A 27,602-nucleotide genomic window follows, 5' to 3' on the forward strand; every position below is an offset into this window, starting at 1 on the left:
ATTTCAGGATCTGGGAAGAAGCAAATCCCACAAAGTACAGAGTGGTGTTAAGGGAATTCCTAAGATGATGGTGAAGGGCGTTTCTAGACCCAATATAGCATCCGGCTTCTGGGGCAACCAGCCTGGACTGGAAGATGAGGCCAGGCTCCAGGCCAGATGTCTCAGAGGAAAATGGAATGAAAACATCCCCAGAGGAGTCTGGTTGACTTGAGAGAAATTTTAACACTCTGGCAGGAAGTTTGGGAATAAGAGAGTGATGAGCACACAGAAGACTGAGCAAACACACAGAAAGAGGCAATTCACTCCAGGGGGAAAGTAAAGGCTGTGCCAAAAAGGAAACACTGCCCTTTGCAGAGCCTGGCAAGCTGTGCAGAGCATGCCTTGCTGAGGGCGGAATGGACTTCAGCTTGAGACAGGACGTTTGAGATCATCCAAGCTGGACAACCAGCTGGAAAGAAGTGGGGTTCAGTGGAATCCCACTTGGGAGATCCACATGTGGGAGTTGGCACACAGATGGCATTCACACCTATGGAACCAGACAAGGTCATGGAAGGAGCAGCGGAGGTCAAGAAGAGATGTAGGGGATTCCCGGGTGGCTCAGTGGGAGAGAATCTGCCTGCCAATGCAGGAGACGCGAATTCCATCCCTGATCCGGGAAGATCCCACAGTGCTGCAGAGCACGTAAGCCTGAGCACCACAATTATGGAGCCCGTGCTCTAGAGCCTGGGAGCCACCACTTCTGAAGCCCATGCACCCTAGAGCTCACGCTCCACAACAGGAGAAGCCACCACCATGAGAAGTCCAAGCACCGCAACCAGAGCAGCCTCCGCTCACTGCAGCTAGAGAAAGCCCTTGTGCAGCAAGGAAGACCCAGCACAACGAAATAAATACAGAAAAAATTTAAAAAGAGAGATGTGGATGGCAGGCTGAGCCTTGAGGATGCTTAGAGGGCTTCTGTGAGGAAGGAGAAACTTGGAAGAGGGTAGGATCCTGGAAGCCTAGGGTTTGGGGAGTCAGACCCTCTCAAAATGTGCCTCTGGGTGAAAGAAGAGGAGGGCAGGACACTAACCACTGAGCAGAACATCCACGCACGGGTGACTTAACAAAAACCATGGCATTGGCGAGATGAGGCTGGGTCCCACAGGAGTGCGTTCAAGAAATCCTGTACTGGGATTTGCAGCAACACGGAAGCAACTTAGAGATGATCGTGCTGTGTGAAATAAGTCAGACAGAGAAGACAAACACCATATGACAGCACTTACATGTGAAATCTAGACTAGGACACAAACGAACCTACCTATGAAGCAGAAACAAACTCAAGGACGCAGAGAACAGAAGGTGGTTGCCGAGGGAGAGGAGGATTAGGGGAGGGACAGAGTGGGAGTTCGGGGTGAGCAGATGCAAACTACTATGTATAGAACGGACAGACAGCAAGGTCCTCCTGCAGAGCACAGGGAACTGTAACAATCTCCTGGGATAAACCAAAATGGAAGAGGATATTTTAAAAAGAATATACATATATGTGTGTGTGTATAACTGAATCACTTTTCTGCACAACAGAGATTAACACATTATAAACCAACTATGCATGTGTGTACTAAGTCACTTCAGTTGTGTCTCTTTGTGACCCCCTGGACTGTAGCTCAACCAGCTCCTCTGTCCAGGGGATTTTCCAAACATGAGTATTGGAGTAAGTTGCCATGCTCTTCTCCAGGGGATCTTTCTGATCCAGGGGTCAAACTTGCGTCTCTTAGGCCTCCTGCGTTGGCAAGCAGGTTCTTTACCACAACGCCACCTGGGAAGGCACAAATCAACTATACTCCAGTAAAAATAAATAATAGGACTTGTAGTCAATGGGACTGTAGACAGCTTCTAGGAACTATCTCACGTTGCTGTCTCATGATGATCAAACTGGAACTCAGGGCGCTCTGGTGACTTTTATTATGATAGAGGGACAAGGGCTAGAATTCGGCCTTCCATAGAATATGAGCATTTCTATAATAGGTGTCTGCCGCTCATTTCAACTTCACCCCATATAAAGTCACTGTCCTCAGCAGTCTTCATTCTGTGTTTCCTTTACGGCATTTCCCTGATCTGAACTTTACTTCCTCATGACTCGTTCACTTCCTCTCACTCTGTAAGCCAGAGGTCTGGTCCGACTCTGCACTGCATTCCTGGTTTCCAGAACGACGGCTGAGCAGCCGACACATAGGCGGCAGCCAGCAAACATGTGCTGATGAGTGAACGAGTGAGTGAGTGATCCGGACAGCAAATGGAGCACAAGGGCTGTCCGTGCTGGAAATGGAACACAGACGTGAACGCTGGAAAGAACTCACCAATCTTGTTCCACTCAAGTCTCAACCTTTCTAATACTCTCTTATTTTAAAAATCAGAGCTCTAAGAAATTACAAGGTTTGTACATTCATCCTTCATTAGATTTTCTTCCTCTGCTCCCCGCCAGCCACCTCCCGATGAAGCATCAGTGTGTCCAAAATAGAGGCAAGGATGAATTCATGGGGGAAAACAAAGCAAAAGCAAAAGAAGTTGGATGATGCTCAAGAGAGACACCGGGAGCTGAATAATGGACTTGGTTCTAGTGCATGTTCCTCGGTATCAAGTGTTTCATAGATAAAACTCCAGGCTAAAGGAGAAGGACACTCTGGTAAGAAAAGCCAACCTGTCACCCTGCTGGACAATATTTGTATTTCTGTCCTGGATGCTCCCAGCCTGGGGACGTGCCTCCCAGGGATGCGGTGAAGGAGTGCAGGCACCAGGCGCCGGAAGGTCCCTCACGCACGGAAAGGGGGAGAAGACAGGAGTAATATCGCTGTCTGCATCCCTGCAATATCCTTTCTGGATAGCATCTAATGAAATCTTGCTTCTCAGCGTGCCAGCCAACTTATTATGACAGGTAATAAGGACTGTGACAGTCTCTATTGTACCAGCATAATGAAATCTATCCTTAGCACGAGGTCTCCACAAATAATTAGGAAAACAGCACCAGAAGTTATCTGCTTGATGCTACACGCTCTGCTAATAAACTCAGGAGGAGAAAAACACTCCAACAGATAGGGATCTCCAGCCAGATAAGGCGAGCCACTGGGTTCTTTGAGATCAAAGACCTGGAGGGGCTGGAGGTGCGGGTGCCACTGATGGAGGAGGAGGTGTCGGCTGCTCATCCCAGTGAGGGGAGGCGTAACTGGGACCAGCACCTGTATCAGTGGTCAAGCTGGGTCCTGCCTGGAAGGGCTGGGCTGCCCTCCCATGGATGAGGGACACAGGGCTTCAGGAATGAAACTCAATGAGAAATATACACAGGGACCCCAAGCCCCATGGTTCTGAAGGAGGGGTCCCCAGATTCATCTGGACAGAGACAGGAAGACCAAGGCTGCTGATTAAGGATGCTAACTTTCTTGGTCCCCAAACCACCCAGGTGCCAAGGGGATACACCTTCTGAACTGCTTGGTCCCCTCCGCCCTTCCCCTTCTCCCTCCCTCTGGTTTTGGCCTTTGTCCTTCCTACCATCTTTTCTCTCCTTACTCCTCTCCTTTGCTTTCTTCTTTTTGTGTTCCCTGTCTCTCTCTTTCTCCCTCTCTTGTCCTTGGTTCATGAGATCATGCTACATATATTGCCCCAAAACTTGATTTGCTCACTTAATAACACATCATGTAAATCCGATGAGATGGCATCTATAAACCGAATTTCTTCCTCCCAATGTGGTCACACTTGCTCTGTGGTATGGATGCCCCACAGTCCACCCAGCCTCACCCTTGGATGGGCATTGGATTTAATCTTGTTACCTATGCCCACACAGCAGGATCCAAGTCACACCAAACCAAAACTGGTTCCTGTATTTCTTACAGGTATACTCCCAGAACAGAAGGTTGCAGGGTCAAATAGACCTTTAGTTCTCAAGGATGCTGTCAGGTCACTTAGCCCCAGAGATAAAGCAATTCACGCCCCATTTTAATAACCTACAGGCATGTCCTTTTCCCTATAATCTCGCCAGCATCAACTGTTAGAGCTTTTCCTTTGCTTTTTGCAGCTTAGAACATAATCAAAGTTAGCTGAGGAGAAACTAGAGCACACGGGGAATCTTTCCACACCAAGAAGAAGTCATTCCCGAGCGCGTGAGAAAAGGCTCGGGAGAGCAGCCAGCCACCCACGCTCTAGGTCCCCAGTGCATTGCCAGCCTCCTCCCAGGCCCCCAGCCCCAGCCCAGCTCACCTTCTGCAGGAGGTCAATTTCCTGCTGCTTGGCGTTGAGGATGGCCAGGGCTTGTTCATGCTCCAACTCCAGCTGCTGCCGCCGTTCTGCGGCCTCTCGCATGTGCTGGGGAGGCAGGGGGAGACACACAGGTCAGGTCAGCCCAGCGCCCTGCAGGGAGCCATGTCCTGGGTTCCCCCACAGCCAGCCGGCTCCCCGGTCTGACTCACCGCCTGCATCCCCGGCTTCTCCCCAGGGCGGCAGGATCAGCCGGGGAAATCCTCACACCCACAAGCCTTCCTCCCGTTCGCACGTTTTCTGTTTTATGTGCCAAGAGCACGTGAGCAGAGCTGCAGGTTCCCGTGTGGAGGTGAATCTCTCTTCTCTCTGTTTGAAAAATTGTCTCTTTCTCCGCCCCCGCCGCCACCCCCAGGTCTTCTGCAAATACCAGCCAAGATGCATGGCTCTCTCCCTAGATAGGGCTACTGCTTCAAGCTTCTTACTACCACGTAACTAATGTCACCCACAATAACCATAGGAGTGAGGTAATGTAACTGGCCCCATTCTACAGATGGGAAAACTAACACGCAGTTTTCCTTGTTTGACACACACGGTAAGCGGCCATCGGGCACTCAAATCTGACACTTCTATGGAGCCTCCGAATCTCAGGGTTTGGTCCTGTCTGATCACTCTGGTGAAGTGGGGTGCTCAGCCCCCCATGAGTCCAAATGTCCCTCCATTGGTCCCTCTGCAAACGTCCTGCCAAGGCAGGGGGTCCCAGGGCTGGACCCTTCCTCTAACCAGAGCATCTTCTCCCTGCTCTGATGACCTCTTGTCATCCAAAGTCATCCCCCAGGAGAACCCATCAGTGGGCATCAGAGGACACGAGGACCTCCTTAACCCTAACTGTGACCACCTGTGAACCCTGGTGGGAAGGAACCATGAGAAATGACACCATGCAAAAAAAGGCACAGGTGGGACCAACTTTCACACAGGCAGAATCTCGTGGAAGATTTCACGGCAAACCATTTGAATTTAGCTTCTTTCTTCACCTTCCTTCCCCCTCACCCCGCTCCTCCTCTCTCCTTCATTTCTCCCGCCTTTCCTTCCTTCTCTCCTCTTTCTCTTTTTATAATGAGATCTATGTGTCTCAACAGTAAAGAATCTGCCTGCCAAGGCAGGAGACGCAGGTTAGATCCCTGGGTCGGGGAGCTTTCCTGGAGGAGGGCACGGCCACCCACTCCTGTATTCTTGCCTGGAGAATCCCATGGACAGAGGAGTCTGAGGGGCTGGAATCCATGGGGTTGTAAAAGAGTCAGACACAACTCAGCGACTCAACAACAATAACGACAACAAATGCCAAAGGTGATTTAGCAGCCAAAGTTTTAAAAATTGGGATCTTTCACAGAAAAGTCCAGATTCCTTCAGAAAAGGGAAGATTTAGCTCCACGTCTCACCTGCAGGAGCTGGCAGAGGCTGGTCCCTTCCTGAGCACGCGCCTCCTGCTTGTCGCCATCCCTGCACACCCAGCCTGTCCTTCCAGTGGCCTGACAGCTGAGGGTATGCTCGCGCCATACAGACGGGAGACATCGTAACATAGTGGGGCTGTGCTGCGTTTAGCCATTCAGTCGTGTCCAACTCTGTGATCCCATCCATGGGCTGTAGCCCGCCAGTCTCCTCTGTCCAGGGGGGCTCTCCAGGCAAGAACACTGGAGTGGGTTGCCATGCCCTCCTCCAGGGGATCTTCCCAACCCAGGGATCGAACCCAGGTCTCCCACATTGCAGACAGACTCTTTACCATCTGAGCCACCAGGGAAGCCTGATACAATGGGGAGGGGACCCTAATGTACTTTCCTCCTTGGCTTGAATTTGTTGGTGATTGTTATTATTTATTACTTTAAAATTTTACCGTTTTAATTCTTTTGCTTATTTTTATCCCCTAGCCTGGGGAAGGGGGCACAGACAGATAAGGGCAGAGAGGCAAACTCTATGCTTTTCACCGTTTTTCCCACGTCCATTCCACCTGCTACCACCAAAAGCTCTTTTCTTCCAGGAATGATCTTGTCACTCAGCCAGTTTAAACTGTGAATGGGGAAGCTCTGGGGGTTCATGTCCCGAAGTTTTGTGGTTCATTTGTATTAAGAAGTGAAGTCTTCCTGCCTTCCATGTTGCACACATTACTCGTGTGGTGACGTCATATGCTGACTTTGTCTTCCATTTTGGGCTAAACAACCTTACAGGCTCTCTGCTGTCTTAGTTTGATGGAAAGCTGCAATTACAGTAAGTCTCCTGAAATGGCAAAGTTGCCAATGTGTCCCTGTGTGCTGGCTGTTATACTGGACGACTGTACTTTTCAAGGTACTGTACTGTAAGATTTAAAAATGTTTTCTTTAATTTTTGTTCGCTTTTTAAATGTATTATTGTATGTTAAGTATCATAAACCTATTACAGTACAGTACTATATAGCCGATGGTGTTAGTTGGGTACCTAGGCTAACTTTGTTGGACTTATGAACAAATTGGACTTACAAACATGCTCTCAGAACAGAACTTGTTCGTATATATAGGGGAGTTACTATAGTCAACCCTTCAGCAGAGGAGTGGTGGTTTCACTGTTGCTATGGAAACTCGGGATCCTGGGAAGATAGAACCCCCCAAATATGAACAAAATTCTCTGAAATGTGGAAACGGGCATGCCTGGTGATGACTATAACCTGCCTGGGTTGGGGCTGGAATGCGTCATTCGTGTCTATTTGTGGACAGGAGGAGAATCCACCTTCTTGCATGCACTCCGGTCTCCAGCCTTCCTGGTCTCACCAAGTCTCGCCTTCCTTATTTGCCTTGTAGACCCCCAAGAGCCAATGTTGACCATGGCTCTCCCGGCCCTGCGGAGTTCTCTGATTACCAATTTGGGTCCAGAAATTGCTAATGATCTCTAATGACATGCTTGGACCCCACTGTCCACTATCAAGCCACTGATTCCCAAACCAGCAGTACAAGGTACCAGGCATTTTCAGAACACTGAAAAAGACTAACCACCAGAGCCTCTAAAGACATAAGGAATTCTCTGAGCTTCCAAGCAGCTTTGGAAATTCTTCCACAAACACTGCTCACTGACTCAGAGGGATATTACTTTAGTCTGGTATTGGGTTTCTTCTTAAAAGCATCAGAGTTCATTAGCATTTATTCTCTACCAACATTCATGCGATTGTCAAGAGGGTTGATGGGACTGTGTGTGTTACGCTTTTCATTCTAGGGAGGAACATTTCTTTCCATTCCTTCATTCACTTTCTTCTTCTATGTATTTGTTCATTCAACCAACGTTTATTGGGCAACTATCATGCGCCAAGAAACTAGGCCTACAGAAAACAGGATTCTGCCTTCATGAATGGGCATTCGAATTGGGAGAGTGGATAAGAAAGGGCTTATGCAAGCCAATAAACATAGACATGTCAACAGTAACAAGAAGTGTTAGGCTGAACCACTTAAGTTGACATTGAAGCATCTTTGACTTATAAGACTGTCTATTCACATAGCCTAATCCTATGATGAAATGTCAGTCCAATACTGTAAAGAAAATTCACTCACTCATTCATTCATTTAACAATTACCAAGTATCTGTCATGTGCCAATTGCCACTCTAAGTTCTGAAGGTGATAACAATGAAAACAAACATAAAACCAGCTCTCTTGGAGCTTACACTCTGGAGGGAGAGACAGACTCTATTCACATGCATTAAACAATATGAAGTGTTTCAGGCGGTCCTAAGTGTTACAGAGAAAAATATGGCGTGAGATGGGAGGGCGGGTATGGAGTTGCAAGCATTGCAGAGGCTGGCAGCATTCAGTGAATTGGCTGGAGCCTCACGGAGAAGAAGCAGAGACCGTGGCAGGTGATGGAGCTCTGCCCTCGTGGAGGCTGTGGTTGGAAGTGCCCAGGCGCAGGAACATCACGGCACAAGGACATCGCCCATTCCCACTGAGACAAGGCACTGAGCCAAGCTGCTAACAGGACTGTGGGGCTGTGAGGACTGCACTGAGCCCCCAGGAAGCTTCCAGAATGTTCCCTGCTCCATCACTGCTCACTGGTTTGCACAAAGTCCCACAGCAAGGAAAGGGAGACTTTCTTCCCCGCCACTTCAAGGAGGAATGTCTTTCCAGAGAGTGACTGATGACTTCCTATCTGGTCTTGTCAGCCTAAACTGAGCAGATGCCCACAAGGAGGCCAACCCCTGGCAGCCCACGGCCTGAGGGGTCTCTGCACCCAGGAGGTGGGTCATGCGCCTCTTCTGCTCAGAACCCCCCAGGGGTCCTCATCGCCCAGAGTAAAACTGTGGTGCTGCCATGGTGGGGGGACTGTGAGAGCTGCTCCTTCCTCTCTGATGTCACTCTTGTCCGTCTCACCTGCTCTGCTCCACATGCCTTGATTTTCTGACTCTTTCCAAGGGCCAGGCACCTCAGGGCCTTTGCATATGCTGTTCTCTCTGCCAGTCATATGCTTCCCCCACCTGATATTGGAAGCGCTTGTTCTCTCAAACTCCAGTCTTTGCCCAAATGCCACCATCTCAGAGAAGCCATATTTAAAGCGGTAACCACCCCCAGAGCATCCTTATTCTCCTCCCTGCTTTATTTCACTCCAGAGCACTTATCGCCATCCAATATATTTTGCACTTTATGAGCCCACTGTCTGCTTCTCCTTCCTAGGATGTCTCAGGCTGTGGTCCTTGCCCCTGGACGGGTACTCAGTAAACAAGCCGTCCTTTGTGATCTTCCCCTGTGACTCCTCAGAGCTCAGCTCTGCCCACTCATCCATCCTGCACCTGTCACACTGGCCTCCACCAAGTTCCTGGAACTTTCCAAACATTCCCCAGCATGTGCTTGCAGAGACAGTGATGATGGAGGTGTGCTTCCAGAACCTCAGGTCAGAAGAAGGGCAGGGTGCAGTGATCAAGAAGCAGACTGCCTGGGTTTAAATCCCAGCTCTGTTGCCTTCAGCTAGTGACTCAACCTCCCTGGGCTTCATTTTCTTTTTCTGGATTAACTATTTATTAGCATTTGGATCAATTTTTAGATGGCTGTGCTGTGCTGTGCTTGGTCCCTCAGTTGTGTCTGACACTTTGTGACTGACCCCCATGGACTGTAGCCCATCAGGCTCCTCAGTCCATGGGGATTCTCCAGCCAAGAATACTGGAGTGGGTTGCCATGCCCTCCTCCAGGGGATCTTCCCAACCCAGGGATCAAATCCAGGTCTCCGACACTGCAGGTGGATTCTTTACCATCTAAGCCACGAGGGAAGCCCAAGAATACTAGAGTGGGTAGCCTATCCCTTCTCCAGGGGAAATTCCTGACCCAGGAATCATATCAGGGTCTCCTGCATTGCAGGCAGATTCTTTACCAGCTGAGCTACCAGGGAAGCCCTTTTAGATAGTTAATTAACAATTAAATAACTAATGTTTATTAGTTAATTATGAATGACCACCTGCTTTGAAGAGGGGTTTTGAATATTACATGAGTTAGGATAGTACCTGGAATCTATTAAGCCTATTATCTTTTACTCTGAATATAAGAAAACCCCTTCTCATCAACCTTGGTGGTTATCATGACCCAGGATACTGCAATACAGTATTATGTAACAAAGTGTCACGTAAAGCATCATGTGATAAAGTATCATGTGATAGGGCATCGGATAATGTGGTGTGCTATAATACATCATCATTACATATTACAGTATCATGTAATTTAACATCATGTCATTAACCATAATGTGATGCTGCTTTAACATAAAACTCAAGGTGCAATGGCGAATGGGATGGTTAAATTTCTCTTTCTGATGTTTCATTGTTAGCGTATAGGAATGCAAGGGATTTCTGTGTATTAACTTGGTATCCTGCAACGTTACTACATTCACTGATTAGCTCTGATAATTTTCCAGTGGCATCTTCAGGGTTTTCTATGTACAGTATCATGTCATCTGCAAATAGTGAGAGTTTTACTTTTTTTCCAATCTGGATTCATTTCTTTTTTCATCTCTGACTGCTATGGCTAGGACTTCCAAAAGCTATGTTGAATAATAGTAGCAAGAGTGGGCACCCTTGTCTAAAACTGGTACTGATGAACCTATTTGCAGGGCAGGAATAGAGATGCAGACATAGAGAGCAGACTTGCGGACCCAGTGGGGGAAGAAGAGGGCGGGACAAACAGAGTAGCCTTGAAACATATATGCTGCTGCTGCTGCTGCTGCTGCTGCTACTAAGTCGCTCAGTCGTGTCCGACTCCTAGCGACCTCTTGGACTACAGCCCACCAGACTCCTCCATCCATGGGATTTTCCAGGCAAGAGTACTGGAGTGGGGTGCCATTGCCTTCTCCAAACATATATGCTGCCATGTGTAAAATAGCTAGCTAATGGGAAGTTGCTATATAACCCAGGGAGCTCAATGGGGTACTCTGTGACAACCTAGGGAGAAGGCGATGGCACCCCACCCCAGTACTCTTGCCTGGAGAATCTCATGGATGGAGGACCCTGGTGGGCTCCAGTCCATGGGGTCGCTAGGAGTCGGACACGACTGAGCGACGGTGAGATGGGGTGAGAATAGGGGGGAGGTTCAAGAGGGAGGGGACATATGTACACTTATGGCTGATTCACGTTGTTGTATGGCAGAAGCCAATACAATATTGTAAAGCAAATATCCTCCAATTAAAAACAAATTTAAAAAAACTCAAAGTGGCCGGGGGTGGGGGTAGAATACATTCTATGACCAAGGACCCTACCAGCAAGGCAATAAGTGATCAAGATGATGGTACTGGTTAGACGATGGTGTTACATAAAACGCATACCATTTAGTAAGCACTTACTAATACTGTGTACCAGGCACTCTCTCAACTAACACTGAGAGCTGGGCATTGTGATTATGTTTACAATAGGCCACAGATTCATGATGCTAGCGGCAAAGAATCTGCCTGCCGGTGGAGGCAACACAAGAGACACGGGTTCGATCCCTGGATATGAAAGATGCCCTAGAGGAGGAAATGGCAACCCACTCCAGTATTCTTCCCCAGAAAATCCCATGGAGAGAGGAGCCTGGTGGGCTGCCTATGGGGCCTGCAGTCTGCGGGGCCACAAAGAATCTGACACGACGAAGCCACGGAGCACACACACAGCACAGACTCAGGGAAGCTGGGTGCCTTGCTAAAGGGCCCACCAGAGCCTGGAAGCCATCCCAAAACGACAAACCTCAGAGCCAGAGTCCGCCTAACCACTGACCCTTTGCTGGCCTGAGGCCACTTCTCCATGGCCGTCTTCAGTGTGAAACTCTACCAGGGGCAGATCCGCATTTTCAGACTCCAGAACAAGCCGATCTGGTTCGGATGAACAATTATGCAGCTGTTTAATGATACTATTGTTCCAGCTAATTTTTGTGCTTCTGTTTATTTTGGAAGCGGGCACTGCCAAATACAGCCTGCGTAATCTTTATTTAGCTTCGGGAAGGAAGTTATTAGTGGAAGGAGGAAACCATTTGCCTTAAAGGATTCATTAGAAACATTAACTGAATATAAAATTCTTCCAGGCGTGCTGCCACAGACATGGGGGTCACTGGAGGATAGAGGGGCCACAGACACCTTAGTGGGCTTCTTGCGTAGAGACGAAAGGGGAACAGGAGTGTGTAGGTCAGATGGATGGGAACAGCTGAGGTGGAAATAGCTGTTAAGTTTTTCAGACTGATAGACCAAGTCAACATGAAGTGGTTGTCAGAAAAGCAAAATGTGTAAAAATATAAGCCCTTCTGGGTGTTCCTGATCAGAGTTGTTGGCCTTCCTTAATCAATAGAAATTGACAAGAGGCCAGACAAGAAATTCAGGCAGGGCTTTATTGGGACCCCTGCTGCAGCAAGCAGGGAGTGAAAAGTAACAGGTTTCCCGGCTTGCTTGCTCCCTGAGGGCATGAGAGCTGGTTCTTTATGTGAGGGTAGGGGTGTGTCCAGGAGTCAGGCTGGGGGAGTGACAGGTGGTCTGCCCACCGCTCTACTGGTGTTGAGGGCAGGGGGCATGTGCAGTACCCTGCTTTTGCTCCCAACACCCTGTTTTTGCTCCCAGCTCTTTAGCAGTGGCAATTGGAGTTTTGGTCTTTTTGTACCTTTTTGTCCATAATTTGCCCCAACTGCGCATGCAACTATTTTTAGTCCCTTACAATTTCTTTGTATTTTATTGCCCGAGGAAGCATTGTCCAGGCGCAAGCACTACAGCAAAGGGTCCCAGGTCCCAGTCTGTCTCAGGGGACATCGTGTTTGAGGTTAACTATAATAAGCATCACAGCTGGGGGATCTTCCCTCATCCTACCTGTCCCTTCAAAGCCACGTTCCCCTCCAGCTGCTGCCCACATATCTGTTTCCTTTTCCAGCAAACTGCTTAGTGTTGTCTGCACCCACTGTCTCCACGACCTCACTCCCCACTCACCCTTCAAGCTTCTTTACCCCGGCTCGCATCCTACTGCTCAGCTAGCAGCCTCCTGCCAAGCTGACCAAGGAGATCCCTACTGTCCAAGCCAGAGGTCACTTCTCTGCCTGATGGAATCATCTCTCAGCAGCATGCGACACCAGGGTCCACCTCCTCATGAAACACCCGCTCTGCTCCTGGCCCGGAACCCCCACATTGGCCCAGTGTCTCCTCTTCTCTGCTCTTCCTCTCCGATTCTGTCTGATCTCTGAAACCTGGACCAGTCACTGTTCTATGGATGTTCTTTCTTTATGGGGTCTTATCTCACATTACGATTTTAACTCCAATTATACACTCGCCTTCCCAAATAAAATCTTTATTTCTACACTCATATTCAACTGCCTATTTCTCATCTCCATGTGGATGTACAGGAGGAAGCTCAAATTCAACCTGTCCAAAAACAGAGTTCTTGACTTTCTTTCTCCAACCACTTCCAACCCCCACTTGCCCCATCTCAGCAATGATCCCACCAGCCATTCAGATCCTACAGCCAAAAAGCCGGGAGTCATTTTTGCTCCCCTATCCTCCTTGCTCCACATCCAAGTCTTTAGAAAATCTTCCATTTGCACCAAAACTTCCTGGGTTGGCTCTTTTCTCCATCTCCACTTCCATCATCACCGGGCTGGACATTATCATGACTCCGCCAGACAATAACCAGACTTTGGAGTTGGTCTTCCTACCATCAGTCCTGCTCCCTGAAAGGTCCCCCAGAGCAGCCAGGGTGCTCCCTCCAAAACATAGGCATCTGTGATGGCTAATTCTGTGTCAACTCACCTGAGCTAAGGGATGCCCAGAGAGCTGGGAAGGCATGTCTTCTGGGTGAGTCTGGGACGCTGTTTCTGGAAGAGATTAGCATTGGAATTGGGGAACTGAGTACAGCAGATGGTTCTCCCTGGTGTGAGAGGGTGCCATCCCTTATGCTGAGGACCAGATAGAATGAGAAGGCAGAGGAAGGAGGAATCACTCTCCATCTGTTTGAGCTAGGATGTGTATCTTCTGCCCTTGGACATCAGCTTCCTGCTTCTTGGGCTTTGGGGCTCAGATTAGGACTTACATCATCAGCCACCAAATACTCAGGCCTTTGGACTTGGACTGAATGACACCACTGGCTTTCCCAGTTCTCCAGCTTGCAGGTGGCAGGGAGATCATGGGATTTCTTGGCCTCCACAACTGCCGAGCCAATTCCTCGAATAAATCTCTTGTATCGACATCTTTCTCTCTCTCTGTACATCCGACTGGTTTTGCTTTTCTGGAGAACCCTGACTACTACCCTGTCTTCTGCTTAAATTACTCAAGGGTTGCAGTTACACTTGGAGCAAAATTCAAACTCTTTGCTACTGCTGAAAGGTTCCTCTATGATGGGGTCCACTTGTCTCCTAATCTCTTCCTTCCCTTCTTCACTATTTAGCTATGCTGGCCTCTGATCAGCTCCACTCTTATGTCAAGATCATACCCACCTCCACATGGGAAGCATATACCATCCCACTGCCTGGAATGCTGGTCCTTGCAATCTTCACATGGCTGACCTGTCACAGCATTTAAATCCACCAGAGGTTAGTTTGTCTATTTTTATGTTTATTTCTTCTACATCTTCCCTCCTCCCTGTTTATCGGTGAGATCCACATGATCAGAGAACTCATCTCCATCTGCTGATACACCCCAGAGTCTAGAACAGTCTCTGGCACATAGTGGGATGGAATAAATGAAGCCCTTTATCCAGAACATCTTCCCCATGGCCCCAACCCAATCTCAACTCTCTCTTCACTGTCATTTATGGTTGTTGTTGTTGTTGTTTAGCCTCTAAGTTGTGCCTGACTCTTTGCAACTGTATGGACTGTAGTCCACCAGGCTCCTCTGTCCATGGGATTTCCCAGACAAGAATACTGGAGCCAGTTGCCATTTCCTTCTCCAAGGGATCCTCCCAACCCAGGGACAGAACACGTGTCTCCTGCATTGGCGGGTGGATTCTTTACCACTGAGTCACCTGGGAAGCTCTTCACTTGTGGTATCTATCATTATTCTGCATATAGCAAAAGCATTGTCATTATTATCATTCTGCATATAATATATGCATTATTACTATCCCTATTCTGCATATAGATTATAGACTTTGTACCGTTCTGATTAATTTTGTGCAATTCTCACTTTCTCAACTGGACTCTAAATGTCTCTTCCATACCCATACTCCACAGGCAGTAGAAGCTTAATTCACATTTGCCAAATGGAATTCAATCAACGCTTATGGATGGAAGAGTTGCCCTTTGGCTGTCAGGAAACTAAGTTGCCACCTTTAGGGAGACTAGAGGAGAGAGAATTCTCCCCACTAGGGATCCCACATTTTAACTGTGAACCAGACACATGGACTAATTCTCCCAGAGGAAAGCCGTGCTGATAGGGTTAGTGTCTTCCATTTATCAAATGTTCTCTAAGAGATGAATTTTGAAGGCTGATAAAGCGTAGAGATAAATGGATGGTGAGAAAATGTTTAAACCAACAACAGGAGAGTGATTGGTTTTGAAGTCTGAAATCTGTGGAGTTCAGTGAATGGTGGGAGAAAAAATTAACTCAGATGATAGATGGGGTTTGGAGCTGTGAGTTGAACATTAGTAACATCTATGAACCAGTCAAAGCAAAGAAACAGACAAGACTAAAGACCATACAAACATATTAAACATACTCAGATGTCTTGGCATAAGGATATACTATTGATTCATCCCATACAGCATTGATTTTCCAAATACAGCCAGAAGATATGTCTATGCTGAAACACACACAGAAAACCACAGTGTTGCGAGGTTAATATTTTTGAGCTATTGATCAATATTTCTTTCTGTTACTCTCTTCTATTTCTCCTCCACTCCTCCCCCACCTCCCATCCAGAAGGCAGGTCCATTCTGTGCTTGCCGTCTCAGAGAGGATGGACAGAGTTGGGGCAGATAAAGGACTCTCCTGGGCTTTGGGGCAGGATGAAAGGAAATCACACTGACCAACTATGTGTGGCAACTACCTAAGACTACAGCTTCCCTCCACATCGGCAAAAACATTGCTTCACCAGAGGTCAAGAGATAAACTCACATGTGTATAGACACTGGTGCATTCTGGAGAGAAGGGCTTTGGTTCTTCTTTCTGGAATGTTCCAGAGATGTGAGACCCAAGAGAACTTACAGCTAGCAAGTGATTCCAGAAAATGAAGCTTTGAACTGCCTAGCTGAGATCTCTGCACTACATTGGGCTAATCCAGAGTTCATATGAATTCATACCACTCAACTATCAAATTCTTTAGTCCTCTAGTTAATTATACTGTCAGGTATATTTGAAAGGTACTAAGAGAGTAGATCTTAAAAGTCTGCATCACACACACACACAAAATCTGTAATTATGTACAGTGACAGATGTTAACTAGACTTATGGGGTGAACATTTTGCAGCTTAGACAAATATCAAATCATAATGTTGTACATCTGAAACTGACATGCTGTTCTATGTCAATTGTACTTCAAAAAATTATTTGGTCTTATATTTTCCAATGATGTCACGTAACTGAGAATAGCATTGAAACATGTATATTACCATATGTGAAATAGATCGCCAGTCCAGGTTTGATGCATGAGACAAGGTGCTCAGGGCTGGTGCAATGGGATGACCCTGAGTAATGGGACGGGGAGGGGGGGTTCAGGATGGGGAACACATGTACACCCATGGCTGATTCATGTCAATGTACAGCAAAAACCACTACAATATTGTAAAGTAATTAGCCTCCAATTAAAATAAATTAATTTTAAAAATCATAATGTTGTACATCTGAAACTGACATACTGTTACATGTCAATTATACTTCAAAAAATTATTTGGTCTTATATTTTGCAATGATGTCATGTAACTTTTGGAGAAGGCAATGGCAACCCACTCCAGTACTCTTGCCTGGAAAATCCCATGGACGGAGCCTGGAGAGCTGCAGTCCATGGGGTCACTAAGAGTTGGACATGACTGAGCGACTTCACTTTCACTTTTCACTTTCATGCACTGGAGAAGGAAATGGCACCCCACTCCAGGGTTCTTGCCTGGAGAATCCCAGGGACGGGGGAGCCTGGGGGGCTGCCATCTATGGGGTCACACAGAGTCGGACACGACTGAAGCGACTTAGCAGCAGCAGCAGCAGCATGTAACTTTAAGCCTTGTCTCCAAAATGATGGAAACAACTTTTAGACTGTGGCTTGTGAATTTTTAAAGCCTAAATGTAAATAATAAGGATTGGACAGAAGGGTGAGAATCTCAGCATATGCATGCATGGGTGGGGACAAGATGGAATCCTTCAACCATTGATATTATGTAATCCCCAACCACAACTTAGGTGTAACCCTGGTGTGCTGGTCAATTGTCTTATTGCTGTGAAATCTATTTCTCCCCCTTCCCTGCTTTGCTCACAGAGAACTACACTTCCCAGACTGCTTTGCCCAGGCTTCTCAGCAACTGGCCAGTCAGAGGAACCAGAGGGTGGGAAGAAGACAGAGACCCTCTCTCTACTTCCTATATTGTCTCTGCAGTTGGTTCGTTCTCCTCTAGGGGTCTAGCTCCAGCTGAGCGGCCCTCACCCATGGTTGTTGGGAACACCATCGCCCCTACTCTCTCTGTAGCCTTAGAGGTGGTATCTCCAAGTGCGTGTTTGACTTCTCGCCTCTTCTGAAAGTGTTAGTCGCTCAGTCATCTCCAACTCTTTGTGACCCCATGTTCTGTAGTCTCCAGGCTCCTCTGCCCATGGACTTCTCCAGGCAAGAATACTGGAGTGGGTAACCATTCCCTTCTCCAAGAGGTCTTCCCAACAAAGGGATTGAACCTAGGTCTCCTGCACTGCAGGCAGATTTTATAACACTGAGCCACCCGGGAAGCTCTTCCACTGCCTCTGTAACCAGCTCCCTGAATTAAGGTCCCTCCACCTAAAGACACCTAGCTTGGGACTTCCCTGGTGGCCCAGTGATTAAAAATCCACCTTGCAATGCAGCAGATGCAGTTTTGATCCCCGGTTGGGGAAAAAAAGATCCCACATGCCATGGAGCAACTAAGCCCATGCGTTACAACTACTGAATCCACGTGCTCCAACTGGAGAGTCCAGCGAGCCTCATCAAAAGATTCCACATGATACAACAAAGACCCCACATGCTGCAACTAAGATCTGATACAGCCAAATAAATACATAAATTTCAAAATACATTCATATTTTTTTAAAAAAAGACACCTAGATTGGTGTCTGCCTTTCGACTGAAATCTGGCTGAGAGACGGAAGGAAAAGGATGAAGCCAACTTCAAACTGACATCACAGATGTCTAACATTCTTTCAACATGAGCATCTTAAGGGAATTAAGTAACTTTGGGGGTGGGGAAATGCTCTATTTCTTTCACTTGAGCTTTAACAATTAGATTAAAATCAGTTTTATGGATATCCTGTGACAACTGGAAGGGGGAAAAAAAAAACCACTGAAATCTGAACTTTGCTGACACCCTGCTAAGCAGCAATGAATCTGTCCAGGAACATTTACAGCCTGAGAATGGCTTCATTTACTTTACCCACAATTTAATTGGTTTTAATATGGCTTAGTTAGTTTGCTTGAGACATTTCTACTGAAAAAAAAATGGTTTTGATGCTTCTCCCCAACTGAGAAAATTGCTCCTTTCATTCTCAGTGTAGCTGACCTTGGAATGAGCACTTTAATGAGTCTGTGCTGTCTCCTCTCCCAGGGGGTGGGGCACAGACATGCAATTCAGGGGGCTCTGAAGCCTGTGGCTTATGCATAATGGGTGGAGGAGTTCAAGGGTGACACTCCCTGGGCCCAGACCCCATCTTCTGTCTAGGAAATCTTACCGAAACACCAAAAGCTGAAAATCCAGTGGGTTGAGAAATTACTAGAAACAAGACAAGACACAAACACCTTTTCATTTTATTTCTGACACACACCCATCAGCTGAATACTCAAAACTTCAGAAATAATGTAAAACAGGAGCAAATGCATCCTTCTATCCCATTATTCACCCTCCCTTCACAGTTACCATAAAGATGTCCAATGGATGGATGGACAGATGGAAGAAGAGTGGGTGGATGGATAGATGGATGGACGGATGACTTAGACAACCATAGTCTTGCCCTTTCCTCTCACTGTCCAGGCTTGCCAATCAGTGCCTTGGCAAGCTACCGTGTGCCCTGGTGTTAGACTAACTTTCATGTCCCAAGAAATGTTTTAGGTCATTTCTGCCTTCCTGATTTGGATTATGAGGTTCTGTCTTCACTTAATGGTCTGATTTACTCCTAAATGTTCACTAATTCCCTTGTACCCCAAGCCCAATTCAAACTTTACTTTCTCTAATTTGTCCCCAGTTACTCTCATCCTTGGGGCTTCCCTCATAGCTCAGTCAGTAAAGAATCTGCCTGTAGTGCAGAAGTCCACCTGCAATCCAGGAGACCTAGGTTCAGTTTCTGGGTCAGGAAGATCTCCTGAAGAAGGAAATGGCAACCACTCCAGTATTCTTGCCTGGGAAATCCCATGGACAGAAGAAACTGGCAGGCTACAGTCCATGGGGTTGCAAGGGTCGAACATGACTTAGCAACTAAACCACCAACCACGACCACTCTCATCTTACGGACTTCCTTCTCTGCAATGGACTTCTGATAATCTTCTCAGCCCAGATTGTATTACCTGTTCAAATGGTAGCAGCATCCTGAATTATCCCAAGGACTTCATCTTTTCCCTACTCTCAGTCTCACATTTTGTAGGGAGCAACCTCAACCCCTGACTCCAAGGTCTGCATGTTATCTACACACTTCTAGGTACACAAGCCCAAAGGCTGACCAACTGAACAAATTCTGAGACATTTACTGGAAATATTGGGAAAGATGGAAATATTTTCTTCTGTGGGGGTTAAACTGGTAGAATGCAAATCAGGAGATGTTGGGTACATGACTTGGTGAGAGCCTGCTTGTGCCTGATTGACATAGAAAAAGTCAGTTACAAAAGATGAAGAGAGACTCTTCTTGATGATATCACATGCATGTCTTGATTCAACCTTGCCTGAAGCCTAACTTCTCTCATATTTCCCACTTTATAAACCAATGATTTTTTTCTCTTAAAACCATTTGACATAGGTTTTCAGGAACCTTATCCCAAATTATCTTCACTAAGACATTTTCAACAGCCCTTATGAGTACCACAAAACTTACTTAGTTCTATAATGTCTCATGCACTGAACCTTCATGACTTTTTAGTCCTGCTTCTCAAAATAAAGAGACAGCTGGTGAATCATGACAGTTTTGGAGTCCTTTCAATTCCCTGTTTGGGGAAGAAGCAGCCAGAATTAAAGGAGCTTTCCAGAATTAAAATGACACCTTCTCAGCAACAGAGAGTGTACACTGGGGTAGAGGGACATGGGGGTGGAAAAGGGTGGAGTGAGGTGGGGTGGGGGCAGGATGCTTCTCTCCCAGGGCCAGGAAACAAAGTCCTAAGACCAGGTCACTGGCAGCAAAGTTCGTTATTCAAGGAAATTAACCTTATTTTAACAAGGCTAAGACCCATGAGTCCAGGATCAGAACCAAACAAGGGGGTTTCTGTGAAACTTTGGGCCAGATGACAAGTTCAGAGGACTGAAACAGAGGCCACATTTAAACACACACTGGAACTTAGCCACCTTGGAAAAAGGTTCGGGTGGAGGGAGGGAGAGAACTCAGCAACTGAGGGTTTTCATGGTAGCTCCTGACCCTGCACATGGGGCCACTGCAATTAAACCCTCCTAGGCTTCCCTGGGGCTTCCCTGATAACTCAGTTGGTAAAGAATCACCTGTATAAATTCCATAAGTCTTCATGATCCTGACTGTTCCTGGGAGCATAAGGGGTCCGTGGGACCTCAAGGAGAGTCTGAAAATCTCTGGTTTTCATGCCAAGACAAACCCATACCAAATTCCTAATATTTGGCTTCCATTTACATTTACAAATGTTTTCCCAATTCCAAGGGCACATGCCATGTTCCATGAGACTATTTCACATCTGAAAAGTCTGAAGATCATGCACCCCAGCAAGAAGTGCCTGTTTGAAATGCTCTGCCTGTGGCAGGATTTATTTTTAAAGCAGTGATATTTATAGCCTGATGTCGGCATTAACACGAGCGCTTAAGTAGCCTACAAATGTCAAGATGCCGCTTTCCCAGGAAAGCTCGGATGTGACATGGAGTGAACGAGAGTGGAGCAAATTGAATCATCTCCTCCACATTAGATCAAACGGGGATCTGTCTTCTGCTTTGGCTCTTGCCCTGCCTGGGCAAAGAAATTAAGGAAAAAGTCATTTCCCTTAACCGGAGTTACCAGCGATGCTTTTAATGTCACATTCACGGGATCCGGTGTGCCTGGTGCAAATAATGAAGCATTTTTGTGCCCACAATTTCCTTTTACGAGACACCTGGTGAGAAGAACACAGCATTTACTGAGTTCATGTCTTCAAAAACAAGAAAAGAGGCTTTTTAAAGCTGTTTGTTTTCCATGCCATATGACTTCCTGTCCTGTCTGTGGAAAGCAGAGTCATTCCTAATGAGAATTAGCATAAAAAAGAGCCATGGAAGCTGATATATGTCTTAGACAAAGTATCTTTGTTGCTTAATGGTTATTTTAAAACTTTATTTATTTTTGGCTGAGCTGGGTCTTCAAAGAGGCGAGCCTGGGCTACTCTTGAGTTGCAGTGCATGGGCTTCTAGCGGCAGCTTCTGTTGCGGCTCGCGGACTCTAAAGCACAGGCTTAATAGTTGCGGTGCGTGGGCTCAGTGGCCCTGAGGCATGTGGGATCTTAGATCCTGGACCAGGATCGAAGCCACGTCCCCTGTATTGGCAGGCAGATTCTTAACCACTGAGCCACAAGGGAAGTACTTCTTAGTTTTTTAAACTGGAAAAATTTAGGAAGTCAGGAGCGCCTTTAACAATGGAGTTCTCCTGATTCCTGATTTGTCCGTAAGCCACCAGACAAGCTTCTCTCTTGCTCATCTGACCCTGATGGATTCTGAAAACACAGGGACAGTAACACTCAGAGCTCTTAATATTAAGATCATCTTTCTGAAACACGATTCTCATCACACCGCAATGGTCTCAGACTGCCCAGCCTGGGGATTAAGACCAGACAGGTACAGGATATATGGTCACCCAGACCTGCACTCAAATGTCATTTTATCGCTTATAAGCTGTGTGCTCTGGGGCGAGGTGTGTACCTCTCTGAGCCTCTGTTTCCTTATTTATCGAGTGAAGGAAAACAACCCCAAACTTCCCAAGGTCATTGCAAAGATCAGATGAAATATGAGATTCAAAGTCAACTGCACAGTAATTATGGGTATTTGCCATTTTATTTGTTTTCTATTTGTTCCCTCTCCTATTCATCATTCTAGTTCATGTTTCTGCCTTCTTTTCAATGATTTGAATGTATATTAGTATTCCATGTCATATATTTCTTGGGTGTTTGACTATATATTTTTATATGCCTTTTAGTGGTTGTTCCAGGTGTCTTAATCTATGTATTTAAATTAAAATAATCTATCCAGAATCAAATTTTGCCACACCAAGCGAAATGTAGAAACATTACTACCATCTTAGTATCTCCTTTCAGTGTTATGACTGTCCTAAGGATTATTACATCTACATACATTGAAAACCTTCAGGATTATTAATATAATCCTTCTTGAACTGTCATACATATTTTAAAGAACCTAAGAGGAGAAAAACAGCCTATTCTATCCAACTAGCTCCTTACCATTTCTGTTTCTCTCATTCACCCAATATTTATTAAACACCAACTATGGGACAATTGCTAGCAATACAATATAGACAACAGAAATGGTCCTGGCTTGTGTGGATGAGCTACCAGATGAGCCCTGGCAGCTTCCCTGGGGAGGGAAAAGATGAGTGGATTGTTTGAGGATGCATAGGAGTTGGTTAGAAGACGGAAAGGGAAAGCATTCTGTGCAGACGGAGTGGTGTGTGCAAAGGCCCTGTGGCAGAAGGGATCAAAGTGAGGTCAAGGGTGAAGGAGGGCTGATATGATTGGCCTGGGGAGAATGAAATGCAGAATACTGAAGGGGAATCAAGGGGGTCGGCAAGGACCAGACGACCTTGAAGGAATGCCATCCTCATTTTCAGAGCCATGGGCAGCCATGCAAGGATGCAAGGATTGGCATCAGAGAATAGCATGACTGCATTTGTGTTTGCAAAGACTGTGGTGTGAAGAAAAGATCAGAGGGGAGCCTGAACAGGCAGGAGGAGGCAGGAAGTTAGGACATGCACGTTATACCCTGAGCAAGAGAGTGGCTGTGTGGTCTCAGGCAGTGGTAGTAGAAATGAGGAGAGGAAATTGGCTTGGCTGCGGGCGGGGGTGGGGGGGGATGAGTATTTGGATGACTTGCTTGAAATCAATAGGATTTTCCATGAATTGCATGACCAGGATGAAGGAGAAGGAACTGCACATCTCCAGATAGAGCAGCTGGATCGATGGTGAAACCAGGAAACAGAATCCTATTGGGCTTCTCATCTCAAGATCTGTGGATCTGTGTTTACTCCTGGACACGTGCTTTCATTCATCCCAAAACAATTACTGGACACTTACTCTGTGCATGCATACATGCTAAGTCACTTCAGTCATGTCCAACTCTTTGTGACCCTATGGACTGTAGCCCACCAGGCCTGGGGGTTCTCTGTCCATGGGGTTCTCCAGGCAAAATACTGGAGTGGGTTGCCGTGCCCTCCTCCAGGGGACCTTCCCGACACAAGGATCAAGCCACATCTCTTATGTCCCTGCATTGGCAGGCAGGTTCTTTACCACTAGTGCCACCTGGGAAGTCCCCACTTACTCTGTGCCTGATGCTTAATGCTTGGAATAGAATAACAAACAAGTCAAAGATCATCTCTGTTCTTAAGAAGCTTACATTCTGCTGGGGAGGGGTATACAGAAAATAAACAGGGAATCTGGCAAATAAATAAGGATTTCAGAGAAGGATAGAAGAGGATGAGAAAGCAAGGTGGTGTGTAGGGGAGACAGGCAACAGCGGAAACTCTATTCGAGTCAGACAGGGCCATGGCATTTTCGCTGAGACCTGTGTGATGACCAGAAGCCGGTCAAGCAGCGTTTCGGGGAAAGCTCACGGAAGCAGGAACTAGCTCGGTATGTGTCCACTGGCTGCACCAACCCCTGGGGCAGGGTTGGCGAGACGTGAGGGAAAGGGCAGACATGCAACATGAGGTGGTGGCCTTGTTGTGGGTTCAGTTCTGCCTCCCAAATGGATGTATCGAAGCCCTCACTTGACTAGATGTGACTCATTTTTAAATGATCACATGACTGATCCCCTTCTGGTGAACATCATGGCTGTTTATCCCAGTATGGCTAATGCTACAATAAAGATCGTGGGGCACATTATGGGGGCTTTATGTCTTATGCGGACTCCCAGAAGGGAGACTGTAAGAAAAGATGATGCACAAGCTAGGACTTCCCTGGTGGTCCGGTGGTTAAGAATCCACCTGCCAATGCAAGGAACACAGGTTCGATCTCTGCTCTGGAAAGATTCCACATTCTAGCGAGGCTATTAAGCCCAAGTGCCACAACTACTGAGCCCACGAGTAGCAGCTACTTAAACCTGCACACCAAGACCGTGTGCTCTGCAACAAGAAAAGCCAGGGCGATGAGAAGCCCACGCACTGCAACTAAGAGAAGCCCTCGCTCGCCACGACTAGAGAAAGTCTGCGTGCAGCAACGAAGAGTCAGTGCAGAAAAAAAAAAAGTATGCATAAGCTAAAAGAGTATGCATAAGCTGCCCACGGGCTTCCCTGGTGGCCCAGATGGTAAAGAATCTGCCTGCAGTGCAGGAGACCCGGGTTCAATCCCTGGGTCGCGAAGATCCCCTGGAGAAGGGAATGGCAACCCACTCCAGTATTCTTGCCTGGAGAATCCCATGGACAGACCATGGGGTCACAAAGGGTCGGACACCACTGAGCGACTAACACTTTCAACAACTTTCATAAGCTAAATGGGCTTCCCTGGTGGCTCAGATGTAAAGAATCTGCCTGCAATGCGGGAGATCTGGTTCCATCCCTGGGTTGGGAAGGTCCTCTGGAGAAGAGAACGGCAACCCACTCCAGTATTCTTGCCTGGAGAATCCCATGGACAGAGGAGCCTGACAGGCTATCGTTCATGGGGTCGGAAATAGTTGGACACAACTGGGAGACTAACTGCAACCCAGAAAGGCTGCACCAATTCACCTCCAGCTGGCATTGTGCAAGTGCACTTGCTCCCTGCTCCACGCGGGCCCCGGGCACTGTCTCTCCTGAAAGTGTATTAATCTGATGGAGGTATCGGCATCTCGCTGTCATTTTAATTGGCATTTTCCTGATGATCAGTGACACTGAACACCTTACATGTTTAGCAGCTCAGAATTCTGATGGGCTGGCTGGGGCTCCCAGCAGAGAACAAAGAACTAGGCTGCCTGCTACACAGAGAAAGTCATCAACTCCATGGTGGGGGCAGAGAAGGTCCAAGTCTCAGAATGAGACCGATTCCCATCCTCTTGCTGAATGCAAAGACACGTACGTGTGTGTGTGTGTGTGTGTGTGTGTGTGTGTGTGTGTGTGTGTGTGTGTGTGTGTGTGTGTTCCACAGCACCAGCCAATGATCTGGTAGTGCCTCTTAAATCATCCCCCACGGAGATAGGAAAGAGAACGAAGCTCCAAAAGCAATATATTTCCTGTTTCTTGCTTGTCTCTGAACATCTAGATAAAGCTATCAGCTATTCGGATCAAGGGTTTTGCTGGAGATGGAGCCCTAAACATTATTCTCATGTTCAGAGAACCCTGGAGGGTTTTATTGGTGTTTGAATATCAGCACATAGAAAATGAACTCCAAAACCTTTATTAAACCCGACAATGACTGCAGGCAGGTTTTTATTCCTAGGTATAAGGAGGAATTTTTCCGCACAGATATGAGGAAAGGGGAGGGGCAGAAAGGAAGGAGCTGGACATAAGGGAAGATTAATTGTCATTGTTAGAGTTACTTATACATCCCAGATAATTGGGTGTTCATTAACAGACAGTCAGTCTCCGATTATCTGCATTGAAATGGACTAATCTGTTGATTGTGAGAACAAATCGTGGTCCTGGATACTTTTTCCTTTGTCTTTGAAGCATAAATTCTAATGGGTTAAGTTTAATTAATGAAAAATGTTTTTACAGACTTGCGTCAGATTTCTAGAATTTGCACTGCGTGCTGGTCGTTTGACAGGAAGAGGGGTTGCTAAGGTTCCCTTGTGAACCTGCTGCCAGCACTTCAGAGTCAACAAAGTGCTCAGGGATCCTTGAAGTCAAGAAAAAGAACAGTCCTGAAGAAGTCATGATTTTTTTAAATTAAATCAAAGTCAATGTTGAAATGCCTCTCTCCACAGTCTTAGCAGGAGATGTCTGAATACTTAAATGATCTGGGGCTTCCCAGTGCCACAAGTGGTAAAGAATCTGCCTGCCAACGCAGGAGATGCAAGACATGCAGGTTAGTTCCCTGGGTCTGGAAGATCCCCTGGAGGAGGGCATGGCTACCCACTCCAGTATTCTTGCCTGGGAAATCCCACGGACAGAGGAGCCTGGTGGGCTATAGTCCATTGAGTCGCCAAGAGTCGGACACACCGAACGTGCAAATTTTGAGTTTTGAGTGTGTTATTGGGGTGGGAGGGAAAAACACCCTGGCAGGAGTCTCTCTCTCTCTCTCTCTCTCTCTCTCTCTCTCTTCAGGAACCTTTTTCCAAAAGATGTGACACTTACAGCTTCTGGATGGGTGTGAATTTAGAGGATGCTGTTCACCCTCCCATCACAGCTATCCAGCATCTTCTCCTAGGCTGTGGTTCCCACTGGGCTCCAGGACCTGCTCTCAGGCCCTGGGGATAGACAGCTGCCTGCTTTGCTGGTCTCCTGTCTCACCAGCCCCGGTGCTCCCCCTTGTCTCTTGGCCCATGCCTCTCGAAATGATCTCAGTGTGGGGATCCCTTAGCTTAAACACTTGGAGCATGCCATCTTTCCCTGCCAGGATGTTAATGCTGTCTTAAAATAGAGACACATCTCTGCTCCATCTAACAAATGGAGCCATCTTTCGGGTCCTGAGAAAGAAGACACAGGGAAGAGAGGCAGGATGTGCTCTGGTCATACAGGGAAACTGAACAAGTTCTTCTTCTGTTTCACTGAAGCTAGTAAGATGCTAAGGACCTAGACTATCCTACATATCCAGCAATAAGAAATTTACATGAACAACACTAGGTTGTTTTTTTTTTTTTTTCCAGAATCCTTGAGTGAGAGAAGTTGAAGAAAAAAGTTGTTTGGTATACTCCCTGTCATCACAAGGTTAGACAGTTGTGCCAAGACTTAACCAGAGGACTGTTGAACTTAGAGATGGGGAGCTCCATGGTAGGGCACATCCGTGTCTGACAGTAACCTAGGTTGGGCAAAGCAGAGGCTGGAAATCATAAACTCTCCAGCAGTTTGTCCTTTTGGGGAATTTCAGTCTTTGCCAAAAAGAGGCTGCACTTGATTTGTGGCTGAATTTTTACAAAAGCGCTTGTAAGCCCCAAAGAAGCAATCTTTCTAGACAAGCTTCCTCGACCACAAGCCTTCATCTGCTCTATTATTCTTCACAATGACAGAAGGTGTCTATGGTAACAGACCATGTCAGTATCACATCGTCTCTCACTCGTGCACTCGCTTGTGTGCTCATTAATTCTGTGGTTAATGCATGCTTGTGTTCACTAATTCACTAACTTGCGTGTTCATTAATTCAGGCATTCGCTCATTCACTAATTGACTCAATCAACATTTACTGCGTGCCTTCTAGATGCCAGATCTTGTCCTACAAGCTGTAACAAAGTCCCTCTC

General features: G+C 46.8%; 1 protein-coding gene across 4 annotated transcripts in view; it reads right to left on the minus strand.

The window, feature by feature from the left end:
• Window positions 1–27,602, minus strand: part of RIMBP2 (RIMS binding protein 2) — a 126,831-nt gene that overhangs the window by 78,295 nt on the left and 20,934 nt on the right. For all 4 annotated transcript variants that reach the window (XM_018061416.1, XM_018061414.1, XM_018061415.1 and 1 more), the window contains exon 3: window positions 4,228–4,332. In XM_018061416.1, the coding sequence (XP_017916905.1) occupies window positions 4,228–4,329 (102 nt within the window). In that variant the 5' untranslated portion in view covers window positions 4,330–4,332. The remainder of the gene's footprint in view (window positions 1–4,227; window positions 4,333–27,602) is intronic.

Source organism: Capra hircus, chromosome 17, assembly GCF_001704415.2.
Source record: "Capra hircus breed San Clemente chromosome 17, ASM170441v1, whole genome shotgun sequence".
In the NCBI taxonomy this organism is placed as follows: domain Eukaryota; kingdom Metazoa; phylum Chordata; class Mammalia; order Artiodactyla; family Bovidae; genus Capra; species Capra hircus.